The 17,307-nt window shown below is 53.7% G+C and overlaps 1 protein-coding gene across 1 annotated transcript in view; it reads right to left on the bottom strand.

Moving 5' to 3' along the window:
- The window catches only part of FOXK1 (forkhead box K1), a 58,937-nt gene extending 41,954 nt beyond the window's left edge, over window positions 1–16,983 (bottom strand). The window contains exon 1 of the mRNA XM_065892752.1: window positions 16,463–16,983. Within this exon, the coding sequence (XP_065748824.1) occupies window positions 16,463–16,983 (521 nt within the window). The remainder of the gene's footprint in view (window positions 1–16,462) is intronic.
- Between the last annotated feature and the right edge of the window lie 324 nt (window positions 16,984–17,307).

Raw genomic sequence — 17,307 nt, 5'->3', positions numbered from 1 at the left:
TCTACGATGTCTGGCTTTCTGTATCAGCGACTAGCAGGGTTTTCAGCCTCTGTAAGCTTTATCTTACGTGGCTCTCACAAACTCCCTTCTGCAAGTGGAATCATGGGTCAGGTAGTTTCCCCCGTTATCATGGACTGTTCCACAGGCGCTGCATCGCGAAAGATGAGCTGGAAACACGTCCAGATCCTGGAGGAACTTCCCGCAGAGCAGGTACCACTCTGCATGTCATGGAGCCCCAGTCCCTGGGCCGGGGCTTCCCCCAAATCATGTGGTTTATTACTGATGCTTTTAGTTTTACCACACAGAATAAAACAACCCTTCCTAAAAATGTCTGGCACTGACGCTCAGATGAATCAAATCCACCCGTCTCCTGGGCTCCGGACATCGTGTGTCCACTTCCCTGCCACCCCACGACAAGGTCAGGCGACGCGGGACGCACCTGTGTAGGCTGAGGACCTGAGCTGGAGGCCGCCGGCCACCCCTGGGGGCTCCGGGGGCCATCCTCCCCCACCCTCCCCCACCCTCAGAGGCAGCCCGTCACCCAGCCCACGGGCCACGTCCCGAATGGCCTTCAGCGTTACGAGCCTTGGCCACGGCCGCAGCCAGCACCCCGGTCCTCATGCCTGAGCGTGGCCCCCCACGGTCCGTCCCACTGGGTGGCCCTGGCGGTGCCCACATCACTTCTCTCCTTTGAACCTGCAGGGGGACCCCGAGGCTGTCCGCTCCATCTCTGGCTTCCCCATCAGAGCACCCCACCGTGGCCCCCGAGCCTCTGCCCTGACTCTTCCCTGTAACCAGCTCGTAACTCAGACCTCAGTTAAGATGTGGCTTCCCAGGAAGGCCTGCCACCCACCGTCTCCCCCGCCTCCTGCGGGGCCTTCCTCACTGTGCCCGCACCCCCTGAAGTCACACCGTCACTCGCTCTCTGTGGTCACAGTGTCGCCCTCCTGCTTCTCAGGAGCGGGGAGGCAGTGTGTCCTGCTCGCCCCGCACACCCATCCCCGTAGCGCCTTACACACAGGAGCGCTCCCAAGGAAAGGAAACCAGAGACCTCAGGAACCTAAAGGCCGCTGGGGTGTGGGCAGGGGTTCCGTCCAGGTCCAGCATGGAGACGCGCAGGGGCCCCTAGATCCGGCCGGGAGCTCAGGGGAGGCGGCTGCAGGTGAGCCCGGGGCCCCCGGGATGGGACAGGAGCCGGAGCCAACGGGTCGGAGGGCGGGCAGGGATGCTCCGTCTGAGGCCCGGGAGCGCGCAGGCGCACGGGGGCTGAGAGGCTAGAGCGACGAGAATAGGGGAAGGAATGCCGGGAAGGAGGCCACAGGGCCGGGAAGGGCTGTGGTCAGACGGTGGGGCCGCGAAGACACAGTCAGTTATGTGTCTGACAGTCTCACCCACGAAGCAGTCTTTCTGGAGCCGTGGAAAACACACACAGTGTAACGAAGTAGACTGTATGACGCGACTTGTGTAAATCACCCCCCACCACCCCCCCGCCACACACACAACTAAACGAACCATCACTTGCAGATGTCTCTGGGTGTGGAAGGTACGAGAAAGGCCTAGAATCAAACTCCTACGGGTCTCGGGAACTCAGAGGACCCCAATGTCAACCGTAGTGTGTCGTTTTTCTTATTTAAAAAAAATATGACAGGACGTGAACAAGGACGCGTTACATTATCCTCTACACTTTTCTGTATTTTTTAAATGCCTTGCGGTACATGTGAGCTGTTTCATCAGTTCTGGGCATCCGTCTCCAAGTCACAGCTTTTCCTTTGCCAGATGCCCTGCATCCCAGCTGGTGGGGGACAGAACACCGCGGTGACGAACAGCGAATCCGAGGCTGGCTTGAGATCAAGGCCCCGGCCCTGCCTGTCTCTCGGTGTCCTGCCCGAGTGTGAGCCAGTCCCCGTACCCTGCAGAGGCTACTCAAGCCGATTCAAGGTAAAATCCCCCGTGCTCTGAGATCCCATCCTCCGTCCGGGCAAGCAGCTCAGAGAAGCACAAGAACACACACCCTCCTAATTCACTCTGATCGTACGCCCTTAGCAGCCGGGAGGCATCCTGCTGGAGCCGAGCCCGCCCCACAGCCCACGCACGAAGGCCACCCTCTACAGAGCCCCACTAGCGACTGGCGCCTTGGTGAGAGAGCACAGGGCCAGTCCGCCCCAGCGCGACCAGCCTGAGGCACGGCAACGGCTTCCCCAGCAACAGCCCAGATCTCACTGCCGACGCCAGACGCCTCACCAAGCAAACACAGTCCCTCTCCTACGTGGTCACAGGGACAGCAGGGACGACGACAACGACGGGGGCTTGCGCCGGGTGTGTCTAGCGCCAGGCACTGCGGCGAGGGCTGTGAACACACTGCTTCCAGTTCTCAGGACCCAGGAAGTGGGCAGCGTGCCCATCTTACAGATGAGGAAACGGGAGCTTGAGTTAGGTCACCTGTTCGAGGGCACCCAGCTGGGAGGTATGCCGGCCAGGTCTTTTCAAAGCTAAGCTACTATATAACCTTCAGCCACTTTCTTTGGCCGGCTCAGCTTTGCATTCAGACCTCTACTGTTTGTGTATTAATTTTGCCAAGAATTTATGAACTGCCGACTATGTGGCAAACACACTGGTAGGTACCGGGTTTACAGTAACGAACCAGAAGTGCAGCCCTGCTCCCCTGACACTCAGACTGTGCCAAACGATGATTAACTATAAACCCGCCGGTAACAACAAAGAGACGGTGACACCCTGGGGCGCTGGGGGGCGCTCCTGTGGGACCTCCCTCAGAGGAACGTCGGGAAGGCTGCCTTGAGAAAGTGGATTTCCAGGTCCTACTGTACAGCACAGGGCACTGTATTTGGTATCTTGTAATAACCTATAACGGGAAAGAATCTGAAGAAGAATATATATACACACACGTGTGTATACGTATGTATGTGTGTGTGTGTGTGTATATAAAGCTGAATCACTTTGCTGTACACCTGAAACTAACAGAACATTGTAAATCAACTATATTTCAATAAAAAAAAAACCTAATGAAATCTGGGAAAAAGAAGAAAGTGGATCTCAGCAGCAAAGCTCCATTTGCTCTGAACCAGCTTGTAAGCTCTCCTTGTCAGGCTAGAAATGAGAAAGGAGCCCATCATCATGGTATTTATTTAGCCACACCTGGAGGCTACAGCCAACTGAACAAGGCAACAGAAGCCAATGAGACATGAAATAGTGGAAGAAAGAGACAAAAATAATCATTATGTGCAGGTGAAGATTATGACCTAGAAAACGCATCTGAAAAGTGAATTTAAAAACTGTTACTAGAAATGGTAAACGTGGCTGGATACGAAATTAACATTTTATTCCAGTACCGCAAAAATTACTTATTAATTACAAGGAGAAAAACAGTTAACTGTTTGGTGGAGTAGCCTGACAACACCTAAACCAAGTGACCACATCGAGAAGGCCCCATGCGCCTGGGTGACACCCCCCAAAAGGACACACGACCCCTTCCTAGCATTTCAGCCAAAGATGCTTCACCAGAACCTGATCAGGATGTTGTCAGATTAGACAAACCTAAACTGAAAGACATCCGATAAGATAACTCCTGTGGACACGAGCAGGGCTGAGGGGATGGGCACCTGAGCGCAGCCTCCAGCCTGGATCCGGCCTGGACGGCGCAGGAAACCACGAAGGAGGCCGCCAGACAACTGGCAGAAGTGGCATCTGGGCTGAGGATGTGATAAAGCGTCACAGTTACTGTGACGTTTCCTGAACTCACTGCCAGGACAGCGGTTATGGAAGCATCCTTGTTCTGAGGAAATACAGACTGTAGTACGAAGGCAGAAGAGGCCCCTCTTTCCTACCCGTGAGCACTGACCCTTCAGAAAATAACGAGGGAAAAAAGATCCAGCACATTAACCATCCCCTAAAGAAACATATAAAATGCCCAGGATTCAGCGTAACAAGAAACATGGGGGCTCTGTGTAAAGGGAGCCAGGCACACAGGGGTGCTGGCTGTGGCCCGTGGCCGTGTGCGGTGAACAGCGCGCTGTGCAAGCCGCCTTAGGCTCTTGTGCCCTGTGGGAGCCGGTCAATGAGTGGGTGCGGCCGTGCACCGGGAAGACTTGACCGACGGGAGCCTGGGGGGTTTGGCTACAACGGAGCGGCTCCAGTCTCCTCGGGGCAGCCCAAGCCCATCACACGCCCCCGCACAACCTCCCGGCAGGCCTGGTGTAGACACCACTGCCGCCAGAGGCTGAGCTAACCAGCGGGTAGGGACGAGGGGACATGACACCGGACAGTGCCGGCCTGGTTCCCGGCATCGGCACCACTGATCAGAAACCCCTATTTTGTACTTTCCACGAGCAAGCTGTTGGAATGGACCCTTCCAGCTGCCTGCAGGCCACACAAGGTCAGGTACATGGGTAAACGCTCAGCCGACGCTTAGCGCCTCCCAAGGGCCAGGTGCGTGCTGGCCCTGGGGACACAGCGCCACCCTCACGGAACCTCCAGCTCCCTGAGCGGGACAGACACGGACCAGCGCTCTCACGGTATGGCGGCTGACCCTGGGAAGCCCCGAGGGCTTGACGCGTGGGCCCCATGCGGGCACACGGGGCAGCACCACCCTGTCCGAGCAGGCGTCCACATGGACAGGCGACAGGCACACGTCCGCCTGCGAAGGAGTTAAAAGTCTGCAAGGACAGAAACGTAAGCACTGGCGTTGAGGAGTTGGACTCGCAGGGGATCCATCCGTAACCAACACGTACCGTAAACCCAGGGCTATGAAGGGCCAGGGAGAGGGTTTTTTTTAATTTCCCTCAAAGCTGCAAATCTGTCTCCATCTTTACCTGCCATTCACAGGGGTCGTGTCTCAGACTCTCTCACTTTCTTCCTCTGGCATCAAGAACAAGGGCAACAAAGGGAAAAACGGAACCGTCCATCCGGACTGGGTGCAGACAGGGAAGGGGACCCCTCTGCGGAAGGGCTGCTTGCCCTGCACACAACCTGACCCCATGGCCTGGACCAGGCCTTCCCATCCCTGCATTTCGAAGCGCACGGCGGAAAGCAAGACTCGTGCCTCGGAGGCGAGCGGGTAAACTGAGGCAGCGGCCACACCCCTGGGCTTGGGCACCCATGGACCTACCACGTCCCCAAGAGCACCCGGGGGGCCTCGGCACATGCAGTCAGTTTAACTTAAATTAACTGAAAAATGAAATAAAAATTAAAATTCAGGGACTTCCCAGGCGGTCCAGTGGCTGAGACTCGGCGCTTCCACTGTAGGGGGCGCGGGTTTGATCCCTGGTCGGGGAACTGAGATCCCACACGCCGCGCGAGGCAGCCAAAAAAAAAAAAAATTAAAAAAATTAAAATTCAGTTCTTTGGTCACATTCGCCACAGTTCAAGCGTCAACAGCCACGCAGGACCCGGGCTGCCCTGCTGGCCGCTTCTATCATTGCAGGCCGTTCCAGACTCCAGGAGATCCCTGCCCGGCCAACCAAGGGTGGGCAGGCCTGGAAAGTCTGCTCACACCGCAACGCCAGAGAAAAACAGAATTGCTGAGCGAGTGGAACAATCAGCCGAGTCACGCTGCAGGCCAGGACCTAACAGGGCAGCAAGCGCTCCTGGTCAACACGGAGTCAGTCCAGGAGCTGGGCACTCTGAAGGGAAGGTGCTTTCCTCCGGCTGCGATGAGTCACTGTTCCCTGCGTCGGGGACGTAACTGCCAAGCAGACCAGATATTTACATCCCCACGGGTGGAGGTGGAGGAGAGCACGGACTTCTGCTGTGCGATCTTCCTTTTCACGTCGCCCCGACGGCTCCAGCCTGTCTGCTCTGTCATGTGCTTTGTCACTAGTATCATCAGATTTCATTCTAACATCCTTTCAAAATCAGCTCCGAAAAGTTACTAAATTTACAAATTATTTTTCACCGAGGAAAGTTCCAGCCAAGACTTCCTGGTAACACACAGGAGGCTCCTTAATTTCCTCAGTAAACTGTATCCAAACCACACTCGGGAGGGAGGATTTCTGGGCAGGCTTTCTACAGACAACAGCCTGGCCCCGGGAACGTGCGTTCATCTGCGGGGACTCATGCCCAGCTCCCGAGGCTGGTCTCCCCGCAGCTCACCCCGAAACCCAGCGTTGCGGGTTCCCCAGCAAAGGTACACCCGCCACATCGGGTCAGCACCACCCACCTTACATGACAATTGGCACAAAATCCCAACGGAAAGATATACACTCACTTTTTGAATCCTATATGCTGCTCCCCAACCAAACACAATCTGTGAAACAGAGCACTGCAAGTGGGGGGCGGCAAGGGAGGCATCCCAGCACATATGATGTTACAACCGTCCACCTGGAAAACAACAAGCCCCGCTGGTTTTCATGATACAAGTCACAAAAGGCAAAGCTTTTTCAGCACAGACGAAAAATGTGTTTTATCCTATATGTGATACCGAGTTACTGGGAGGAAGGAAGAAAGAGAGAGAAAAAGACCGGATTGGGAAGGGGTAGAATAAGGTTTACGTTTATCAAAAGGGGGCCGAGTTGTTCACAAGTGTGCTCAGAAAGGTTACCCAAAAAACCCCAAAAAAGGAATAATGTCCATAAAAGCCCGTTTTGTCACTGACATCCCTCGAGGGCTGAGTCACTCCGTGTCCACCCACTTCACTCTGCTGTTTCCTGGTGGGTCCACACCCACGGCTGAAGGGAAAAAGCAGGGGTGTCACCCAGGAACCCCAGAGCACCCTGCTTGGCTGTGGGAAAATAACAGAAATAACTGACAAGCTGGATAGTGCCACCTGAAATAAGAATTGATTGTAGATACAAAAAATACTAAATTTAAGCCAAATTATGCCACCAGATGCTAATAAAGGTCAATGACAAAGTTATGACTTCTTTATTTCTACAAAATGTACTGTCACTCAACTTTTAAAGCGAATTTAAAAAGCAAATTACATCAAAAAGCCTGATCCTTTCATAGATTTCTATTTTCAAAACCATGAATTGTGGGACTTCCCTGGTGGCGCAGTGGTTAAGAATCCGCCTGCCAGTGCAGGGGACACAGGTTCGAGCCCTGTCGAGCCCTGGGAAGATCCCACATGCCGAGGAGCAGCTAAGCCCAGGTGCCAAAACTACTGAGCCTGTGCTCTAGAGCCTGCGAGCCACAACCACTGAAGCCCGCGCGCCTAGAGCCCGTGCTCTGCAACGAGAAGCCACTGCGATGAGAAGCCCGCGCACCACAACAAAGAGTAGCCCCCGCTCGCCGCAACTAGAGAAAGCCTGCACGCAGCAACGAAGACCCAACACAGCCAAAAATAAACAAATAAATAAATACATTAAACAAAAATGAGTTGTTGGGTTCAAGGGGATCAATTTAACTACCAATCGAAGATAAAACATTTGTGTAGTAAGATATACGGACATTAGATCTACGTAATTCAATCAATATTTTTCTCAATGACCAATGCAAGAGGTTACAAATTCACACATGGGTAAAAGATTTATTCAAAATGCAAGAGAAAGCAACGGATTTCACGGAGTTTCACCAAAACTCCACTGATGAGGTTTCAGATTCCATCCTGCAATTAACGTTTAAGAAACTACTACTGTCCAGTTCTGGAGAGGCATCAAAGAGCATCCACAATTTCCTGAAAGGCTACTACAACACTCCTCCCTTTCCCAGCTACATATTTCTGTAAGGCTGGATTTTCTTCCATATACTTCACTGAAACAACGTATCACAACAGACTAAAAGCAGAGGCAGCTATAAAATTCAGCTGTCTTCTATCAAGGCAGACATGAAAGACATACCAAAAAATGAATACCCCTATCCTAACTTCTTTTGTTTGAAATACAAAATAGACTGAGCTATTTTTTCATAAAAACTTATTTTTGAAATAGGCTTATTATTGCTATTTTTGAATAGATTAATATATAGAGTTTAATTTCTCAGTTCTAATTTCGAATGAGGTAAGTGTAACAGACAAATCCCACATAAACAAAAGCTCCCTGGGCTCCCCAGTAATGGGTGAGGGCCCCAAACCCTGAGAGTTGATGGACTAAACAGAGGTACGGGATGCCCAGAGGCACCTCTGCCCAAAGGCAGCCGCGTACCTTGAGACGCAGGTGGCAGGTGAAGGGAAGGCCTGCAGAAGCGCTGGGACCTCTGCTAAGGGATGAACGCCAGCAGCCGTGGGCAGCAGGGTGGTCAGAGCTCAGCTCTACACGCACACATCAGGGGAAACAAATGGTTAAACACGTCACGGATGACTAAGGGCAAAAGTTCCTTCTTAACCAAGTTATGGACAAACTGTCCAGACTGAAAATCGTTCTCAGGAGAGAGAAGCCGCGTATTTGCAAGCAGCTCAGGATTTAGCGCTGGAACCGTCAGGTCTAAGGGAGGCAAGCCCCGCACTGGCTCACCCCCATCGCACCCAGGGAAAGAAAGCCTGTGATGTCCACCTCAGGGGTGCAGCCACAGCCCGTCACCACCAAACCAGCCGGGACACCTAGTGCTCTGCAGAGCCCTGGACAACACCCAGCATGCCTCCCTGGCTTCCCTTTACACGGTCATGAAACACGTGCACACAGGCAACACCCAGCATGCCTCCCTGGCTTCCCTTTACACGGTCATGAAACACGTGCACACAGGCAACACCCAGCATGCCTCCCTGGCTTCCCTTTACACGGTCATGAAACACGTGCACACAGGCAGATTACATTTTTCTTTCTTTTTAGATCAACTGGCAACATCTTACCAGAAAACTAGAAACTCGTGAAAAGCGACGGCAGCAATGAAAATTAACTACAAAATCTCCTAACAAGTCACGATGCAAGGGCCTATTTTCCAGGAAATCAAAGTAAAAGCAAGTTATAAAATCCTCTCATTTTAATATGAAATCCTTTAAATATTCGTTAATTATGGAAACGAGGCATCACTGTAATTCCAGTTGTCATTAATTTAGCAAGTTTATCTCCTGACATTCACAAGACGCAAAAACAGCAAATTACCGTGTCTCCGCATCAAATGCTTTCATTTCAGCACATAATTTTAAACATAGCTGTGTCTTTTTCCAAAGTACTATGAACACCATTAAAACTCTACTCAAGGGCTTCCCTGGTGGCGCAGTGGTCGAGAGTCCGCCTGCCGATGCAGGGGACACGGGTTCGTGCCCCGGTCCGGGAAGATCCCACGTGCCGTGGAGCGGCTGGGCCCGTGAGCCATGGCCGCTGAGCCTGCGCGTCCGGAGCCTCTCCTGCGTACCGCAAAAAACAGAACAAAACAAAACAAACTCTACTCAATACCCTTTTAGCACCTACCAATTCCATTCCTTCATCGATGACAAAGGCTTTAATAAGTTTATTACAAACTCAACACATACGACACGATAAATACCATCCTTCTCATAGACTGATTTTTTAAATACTATAGAAACTTTCTTATATGGGTGATAAGCCCAAAAAACTCAATGCGAACTCAACACTAGAACATAGATTTAATGTACTAGCTCCCAATTTCCTACACTCCTAGAAACCTTTTTTTTAATTAAAAAAATTCTTTTTTATCTTTTAATAGACCTTTATTGGAGTATAATTGCCTCACAGTACCGCCTTAGTTTCTGTTACACAGCAAAGCGAATCAGCCACATGCAGACACATGTCCCCAGATCCCCTCCCTCTGGAGCCTCCCTCCCACCCTCCCTACCCCACCCCTCTAGGTCATCGCAAAGCACCGAGCCGATCTCCCTGTGCTGTGCTGCCGCTTCCCACCAGCCAACTGTTTTACATTCAGTAGTGTATATATGTCCATGCTACTCTCACTTCACCCCAGCTTCACCCTCCCACCCCATGTCCTCAAGTCTGTTCTCTATATCGACTTCTTTATTCCTGCCCTGCAACTAGGTTCATCAGTACCTTTTTTTTTTTTTTTTAGATTCCATATATATGTGTTAGCGTATGGTATTTGTTTTTCTCTTTCTGACTTACTTCAGTCTGTATTACAGACTCTAGGTCCATCCACCTCACTAAAAATGATTCAATTTTGTTTCTTTTTATGGCTGAGTAATGGTCCATCGTATATATGTGCCACATCTTCTTTATCCACTCATCTGTCGATGGATGCTTAGGTTGCTTCCACGTCCTGGCTGTTGTAAACAGAGCTGCAATGAACACTGTGGTACTTGACTCTTTTTTTTTTTTTTTTTTTTTCCGGTACGCGGGCCTCTCACTGTTGTGGCCTCTCCCGTAGCGGAGCACAGGCTCCGGACGCGCAGGCTCAGCGGCCATGGCTCACGGGCCCAGCCGCTCCGCGGCATGTGGGATCCTCCCGGACCGGGGCACGAACCCGTGTCCCCTGCATCGGCAGGCGGACTCTCAGCCGCCGCGCCACCAGGGAAGCCCCCCATGACTCTTTTTTCTCAGGGTATATGCCCAGTAGTGGGATTGCTGGTCCTATGGTAGTTCTATTTTTAATTTTTTTAAGGAACCTCCATACTGCTCTCCATAGTGCATTTATCAATTTACATTCCCACCAACAGGGCAGGAGGGTTCCCTTTTCACCACACCCTTTCCAGCATTTATTGTTTGTAGATTTTTTGATAATGACTATTCTGACCGTCGTGAGGTGATATACCTCGCTGTAGTTTTGACTTGCATTTCTCTAATAATTAGTGATGTTGAGCACCTTTTCATGTGCCTCCTGGCCACCTGTATGTCTTCCTTGGTGAAATATAAACCTTTTTAAAGAAAGTCTTTAACAAGACACAGCCTAACTTTGAACAAGTACACGTGACACACAGTGACCGCCAACTAGCAAGAAAAGCAGAAGACAGCTTTTAGAGAAAATGCCACATTTCGTATTTTGACCACACCATCCAGATGCGGCCTACGTCTAAAGCTCCGTTCCCGCCACGGCACGTTCCCCGCACCCCTGACCCCCCCAGCTTCATTCTGCGTGGTTATCATCCCTCCAGCTTCCAGACGCACTGTCTCTTCTACCCCGTCGCTAGATCAGAACGTTCTTCCATCAGAAGGTCTTTCAGCTGAATCTCTTCCTCGCCAGTCCCCGGGCCACCCTCCCGCAGGTCCTGCCGGGTCAGGCCTGAATGACCAGCTGGCTCCGTGGCCCTCCCAGCTCTGAGCAGGCCCACACATGTCACTGCCCCCTGGTCACCGGTCTCCTCTCCACGTGGAAACACAGCTGGCACGATCTCAGTCTCTACCTCTTCAGCCACTGGCAACAGACTGATCTGATGCCCTCTCTTGCCCCAAGCGCACCCCCAGCTCAGCACACAGATACACTCCTGAACCCACCACCCAGCAAGAAGGCTTCGGGTCACGGAAGGACCCCGTAGCGCCCAGCAGACTGGGAGGCACAGTGAGGAGGGTGGGGGAGAAAAGGAACACTGCTGCTGTTTCTGGGACGCTGGGCCCTGAGGCATTCAGCAGACACCTGCTGTCTCCACTAAGTCTGGGGCATTTTCCAGTTAATTTCAATATAATCTCAATCTGAGAACTACTGTAAGATGGTTAGTAACAAAGTCGATGTTCTTCACAGGACCAGTTGGAAGAGCAATGAGAAACTATGTCCTGTATGTTTTCACAAGGCCTAAACAATTATTTTATGTAGTGAAATGCCTTGGTGGTCACTGTTAATTACTTTTATGAACAGTGCGCGTGTGGAGGCCGTGATCCGTAACATCTGCCGTTCAAACATGCCTTTCAGAGGGCAGAATGCGTCAGCATGCTGAGGTACACGTGCTGGCAGCCAAAATGAGTGGCAAGAGTGCAGGGGAGGGCTTCCCTGGGGGCGCAGTGGTTGAGAGTCCGCCTGCCGATGCAGGGGACATGGGTTCGTATGCCGGTCCGGGAAGATCCCACATGCCGCGGAGCGGCTGGGCCCGTGAGCCATGGCCGCTGAGCCTGCGCGTCCGGAGCCTGTGCTCCGCAACGGGAGAGGCCACAACAGTGAGAGGCCCTCGTACCGCAAAAAAAAAAAAAAAAAAGACTGTGGGAGGAGCTTCCCTGGTGGCGCAGTGGTTGAGAGTCTGCCTGCTAATGCAGGGGACACGGGTTCGAGCCCTGGTCTGGAAGGATCCCACATGCCATGGAGCAACTAGGCCCGTGAGCCACAACTACTGAGCCTGCGCGTCTGCAGCCTGTGCTCCGCAACAAGAGAGGCCGCAACAGGGAGAGACCCGTGTACCGCAAAAAAAAAAAAAAAAAAAAAAGAGTGCAGGTGATAATAGATTTATGGATATAGGCAGTGCCCATCAAAAGCTGCCACGGGGACAAACAGACGGGCCTGCTTCCTGACAGACCGACGCACCACTGCCTGTGCGGCAGTTCCAGCAAAACACATCGAACCCGAGTCTGATCAAATCTCCACGTCCGACAACCTAATTTACAGGAACGGCAGGGGAGAGGATGCAGTAAATGGACACCACGGGAATCCAATCTGTAAAAAGAGACCGTGGGGGCTTCCCTGGTGGCACAGTGGTTGAGAATCCGCCTGCTGATACAGGGGACGTGGGTTCGTGCCCCGGTCCGGGAAGATCCCACATGCTGCGGAGCGGCTGGGCCCGTGAGCCGTGGCCGCTGAGCCTGCGCGTCCGGAGCCTGTGCTCCGCAACGGGAGAGGCCACAACAGTGAGAGGCCCTCGTACCGCAAAAAAAAAAAAAAAAAAGACTGTGGGAGGAGCTTCCCTGGTGGCGCAGTGGTTGAGAGTCGGCCTGCTAATGCAGGGGACACGGGTTCGAGCCCTGGTCTGGAAGGATCCCACATGCCATGGAGCAACTAGGCCCGTGAGCCACAACTACTGAGCCTGCGCGTCTGCAGCCTGTGCTCCGCAACAAGAGAGGCCGCAACAGTGAGAGGCCCGTGCATCGCGATGAAGAGTGGCCCCTGCTTGCCACAACTAGAGAAAGCCCTCGCACAGAAACGAAGACCCAACACAGCAAAAATAAGTAAATTAATTAATAAACTCCTACCCCCAACATCTTCTAAAAAAAAAAAGTCCTGGTGTAGGTAATGGCCAAAAGAATTCAGAATACGGCAAATTAAAAAAAAAGAAATAAAGAAAAGAGACCGTGGGAAAGTGTACGGGACAAATGACCCTGTTTCCTCATTGAGAAAAGAAAAAAAAAAGAGTGAGATGAAGCCTATAGATTGAGAGAGATGGGAGAGATATGCCAACCAATCATAGTGTCTGGACCTGATTTGGTTCCTGATTAAACAAACACACTGCAAGAAAAGAAAAAACCAAATTCATGAGATGGTAAGGGAAATCCACATCCATTGGAAGTTTGATGATAGTAAGAAATTGTCATCAGTTTTCTAGGTGTGATAAGGACATTGTGGTTAGGTTTTAAAAAGGGGATCTTTACCTTTTACTGAAATATTTACAGATGGAGTGATAGGACATTTGTGATTTTCTTCCAAATACCTGGGGGTCGGGGGGTGGGGGGGGGACGAAGATGAAACAAGCTTGGCCACAACATGGTAGCTGTAGAGGCTGGGTGATGGGCACGTGGAACACACTCCTCTGTTTTTATGCTTGAAACTTTCTGTAATAATGAGTGTTGAAAAGAAAAAAAAAGAGCCATGCTCATCCCAGAAAATTTGGGACACAAAGTAAAAAGAAGAAAAGAATCACATACATCTTACCACTCACAGAAACCACCACAAACGGAAGTCTAGTTTTTACTGTAATTATTCATATAGTCCATGCTTATTTTATAACAGTATCAGGAAAGAAGGTTGGAAGAAAGAAAGGAAGAGCAAGTACAAGGCTGTGCTGGGTCTTTTTCCTGTAGTTCACAGATTACGTCTAATTCAAACTCCAAATCTGCTGGTATCAAGACCTACAGTCACACACACGAACCATGTCCACCCGCAGACCCAGGAAGGCCTGCTGACCACCCACCTCGGAAACCCACTAAGTTGGTGACACTGCTTCTCCTCTGGGGAAGCTGCAGATTCACTCATGGATTTTTCATTCAACAAACGTCAACTCCTCTGTGCGCACCTACTGCCAGCCAGCTCCCGTGCTGTGTCTCCACTTAAAGATAAAAAGTGCCCAGCCCAGCCCTGGGGAACGAGGGCCGGAGAATCGCACAGGAGGGGCTACACCAGGACCTGCTGCACTTCCCTCTGCATGCACCCACAGTCATGGATCAAGGTCAGCTCTAAGTTGTGTCATGTGGAATTTTTTCCCTACCAGTAATTTCAAAATTATTTCATTTTAGTTTTCGAAAAACTTACTTGTAGTCACAAGTGTGGGTGGACTCTGGGGCTCCTCTCCACCTAGTGCTTCCCTGAGTCCCGGGTGGAAAGGGAGGGGCGGCCTGGGGAGCCGTGCCCTGGGGGCGCTGGAGGGGGGATGCGGCCTCACAGGGCAGGAAAGGGTGAACCGCTACAACGCAAGGAAGAGCTCCAAGTCTCAGGCAGCTGTAGCCACAAAATGCACACAACAAAATTCCAACATGGATAAGAACTCTGAATTTATGGTGGAGAAATTCACAACTTCGAAGGCTCATGGCAAAACTGTGCACCAACGCCTGAGAGGAAACAGACAGTTAACTGCTACCGTTCTTTGAAAGTCAGCACTGAATTTCCCATTTCGAGGTGACAAGAACGTACACGTCCAACTTCCTTCCTCTGCATCATTAGCATTTCTTGATTACTCTCCACATGGTGGGCCAAAGCACCCTGATCTAATTCTAAAAAGCAGCTTCCAACAGCCTGTCCTACAGATGCTACCACCTACAGGTTTAGTTTTCTCAAATAAAAAGAACATAAAACCGCTCGGACTGCTAACATGTTTGTCCACGGGCTCTGACGGTTTCAGAAGCAAAGTGCCCTCTGCCGGGAGGGCAGACACGGGCATCCACGTGGTGTTTCTCCGCCAGCATGTTTCTCCTGTTCCTGTAAATTCTCCAGCGCCGCCTGCGCGGCTGTTGCTCAGAGCACCACTGAACTTGAACCCAGCCAGACGCGCACCGTGGGCAAAGCCCCAGCCAGAGGGCAGGGGACATCTGGGCTGCTGGCTACACGGGCTAGGAAGGCAGCGTGAACACCAACCACATTTCATAAACAAGGGACTCGGTACTCGCACGTGATCTGAGGACTCTCGGGCTGAAATGTCCTACCCTTGAGTTAGAGAAAAGAGTAGCTGGGGCCTCTTTGGGGCTGCACCCTCTCAACAGCTAGGCAGGGAACTGTGAAAACAGGGTTGCTGGATGGATGCCCGTACAGAACCTGAATTATAAAAAGAGGCCTGAGCAGAACGGGCCTCTGAGAGCCACCAGGCAGGCCAGGGAAGGGCAGGGAGGGGAAGGCGCTGTTTACCTGTCACTTTCTCACCGTGAGGGACTGGACCCAGAATGCATTTAAGGGCCCAGAAACGCAGAGAGTGTGTAGGTCACAGAAAAGGCAGGACAGAGTAACAGCAGCCATGGGATAAAACAACTCTGTCATTCACCAAGTCCCGATTTTACAGAAACACACACACACCTTTCACGTTTGGAGAACAAAGTCTGTATACGCCCCCCCCCCTCACGCCCCGAACACCAGTGAGTCATCGTTGATGTTGAAAAGTATTCAGTACAATACTTACAACCAAACGTGCCAATACCCTCGAAAGGGGAGATGGTTACAGAAACAGGCAATCACCCCGGCAAAAACTCTCTGGACCCAGGGTGCTTATAAAAGCGAGAGTAATTAGTCAGAGACAACTCTGGAACCCAAGCACGCTGAAGAAATATAAACACTGCTGAGGAGTTAGAAGCAACTGCTACACAGAAAAAGAAAGTGCCTAAGGACCGCATGAGTAACCAAACAGGCTTTCTCCTGATCAAAAGATCTCCGGAAAGCAAGATCTCCTGGGGCAGAGCAGCTGCCCCGGGAACCGGAAGAGCCCGGGAACACGAGGATGTTGCTAAAGCACCGTGGGGCATCCGCGGCCTGTCCCCAAGCGCGCCGGGTCCCCCTCTCCTTGCCCTGCCTCCCCGCCCGGCCTCTTCCCCTCCTGCCCAGGAACCCCAACTGTGCGGTGAACGCCCCCAGCGCTGGCGACCCCAGACCTGCGTCCTCAGGTCCACTGAGAAGAGGGCACTTCCTGTCCCGACCCCAGCCCACTCTCCGGCCGTCCCCTCCCGGCCCCAATTCACAGCTGGCCCCTATGGCCGGGGGCACTGCCGCTGCCCCCAGGGACCCCGCACCTCCCGGAGCGACACCGCCTGACGCCAACCCTTCTCCTCGGGAGTGCGTTTGGCGCCGACCCGGGTCCAAACAGGGTGGCGGGGAGAGGGCGACCCTGGTGTCCAGCTTGGGGAGGGGCAAGGGCGACCCTCGGGGCCCGGTCCTCGGGGCTCCCGGGGCCGTCCCCGGGGGTCGGGTTGATCTCGGGCCCAGGCCCGGCGGGGGGCGGGGCGGGGGCGGGGGTGACCCGGGGCCCGGGCCGGGCGGGGGCCGCGGCACTCACTGTTTGGGCAGCTGCAGAGCGGGCGCGCCGCGACGCTGGAAGGCCCCGTCCACGAAGACGCCGTTCTTGCCGAGGCACCGCAGGTAGAAGTGCGGCTCCTGGAAGCTGAGCTGCAGGTGGCGTCGCGAGATGAAGCTGGACAGGCCCATGCTCAGGTCCACCGAGCCCTGCGACGAGTTGCGACCGATGGTGACGCTGGGCTGCCGCATGAGAAACTCGAACTCGCGGCCCTCCAGGCGCGCCAGCGCGGGCCCGGGGCTCCGGCGCACCGAGGCGGCCGCCGCGGCCACCAGGGCCTCGCCCGCCGCGCCCCCCGCGCCCCCGGCTATCGAGCCCGGCGGCGGCGGGGGCGGGGGCGGGGGCTGGGCGGGCGGCGGCGGCGACGGCGCGGCGGGCCCGGGCGCGGGGGCGGCGGCGGCGGGGAAGGCGGCGGCGGCGGCGGCGCAAAGCACGGGGCTGCAGGGTGCCGAGCGCAGCGCCAGCAGGGCGCGGGCCCCGCTGTCCTCGCCGACTTCGGCCATGTTCGCACAGCTCCAAGCGGCCTCCGGCGGCGGCGCCGCGCAGGGGGCGGGGCTCCGCGGGGCGCGGCGGGAGCGGGATCCCGGTCCGGATCGCGGCGGAGCGGAGCCTGCGGGCCGCGCTCCCCGTCCGCCGGTGCTCGCGGGGGCGCGCGGGGCGGGGTGGGGGACGGTGTCCGCGCCCGGCCAGCCTCGCCGGCCCCCGGGTAGCGCCTCGCCCACCGCCCCCGGCCGTGGGCTGTCCCTTCCTCCGTCCCGGGACTGGGGCGGGGAACCCCCGAAAAAGTCTCCCTGGAAAGTTTTGATCCTGGGTCACTCACTGGAGAA

The sequence above is a fragment of the Phocoena phocoena genome, chromosome 15, assembly GCF_963924675.1.
Source record: "Phocoena phocoena chromosome 15, mPhoPho1.1, whole genome shotgun sequence".
Taxonomy (NCBI): Eukaryota; Metazoa; Chordata; class Mammalia; order Artiodactyla; family Phocoenidae; genus Phocoena; species Phocoena phocoena.
The sequence above is the reverse complement of the archived record's forward strand: the minus strand, read 5'-3'. Positions and strand labels throughout refer to the sequence as shown.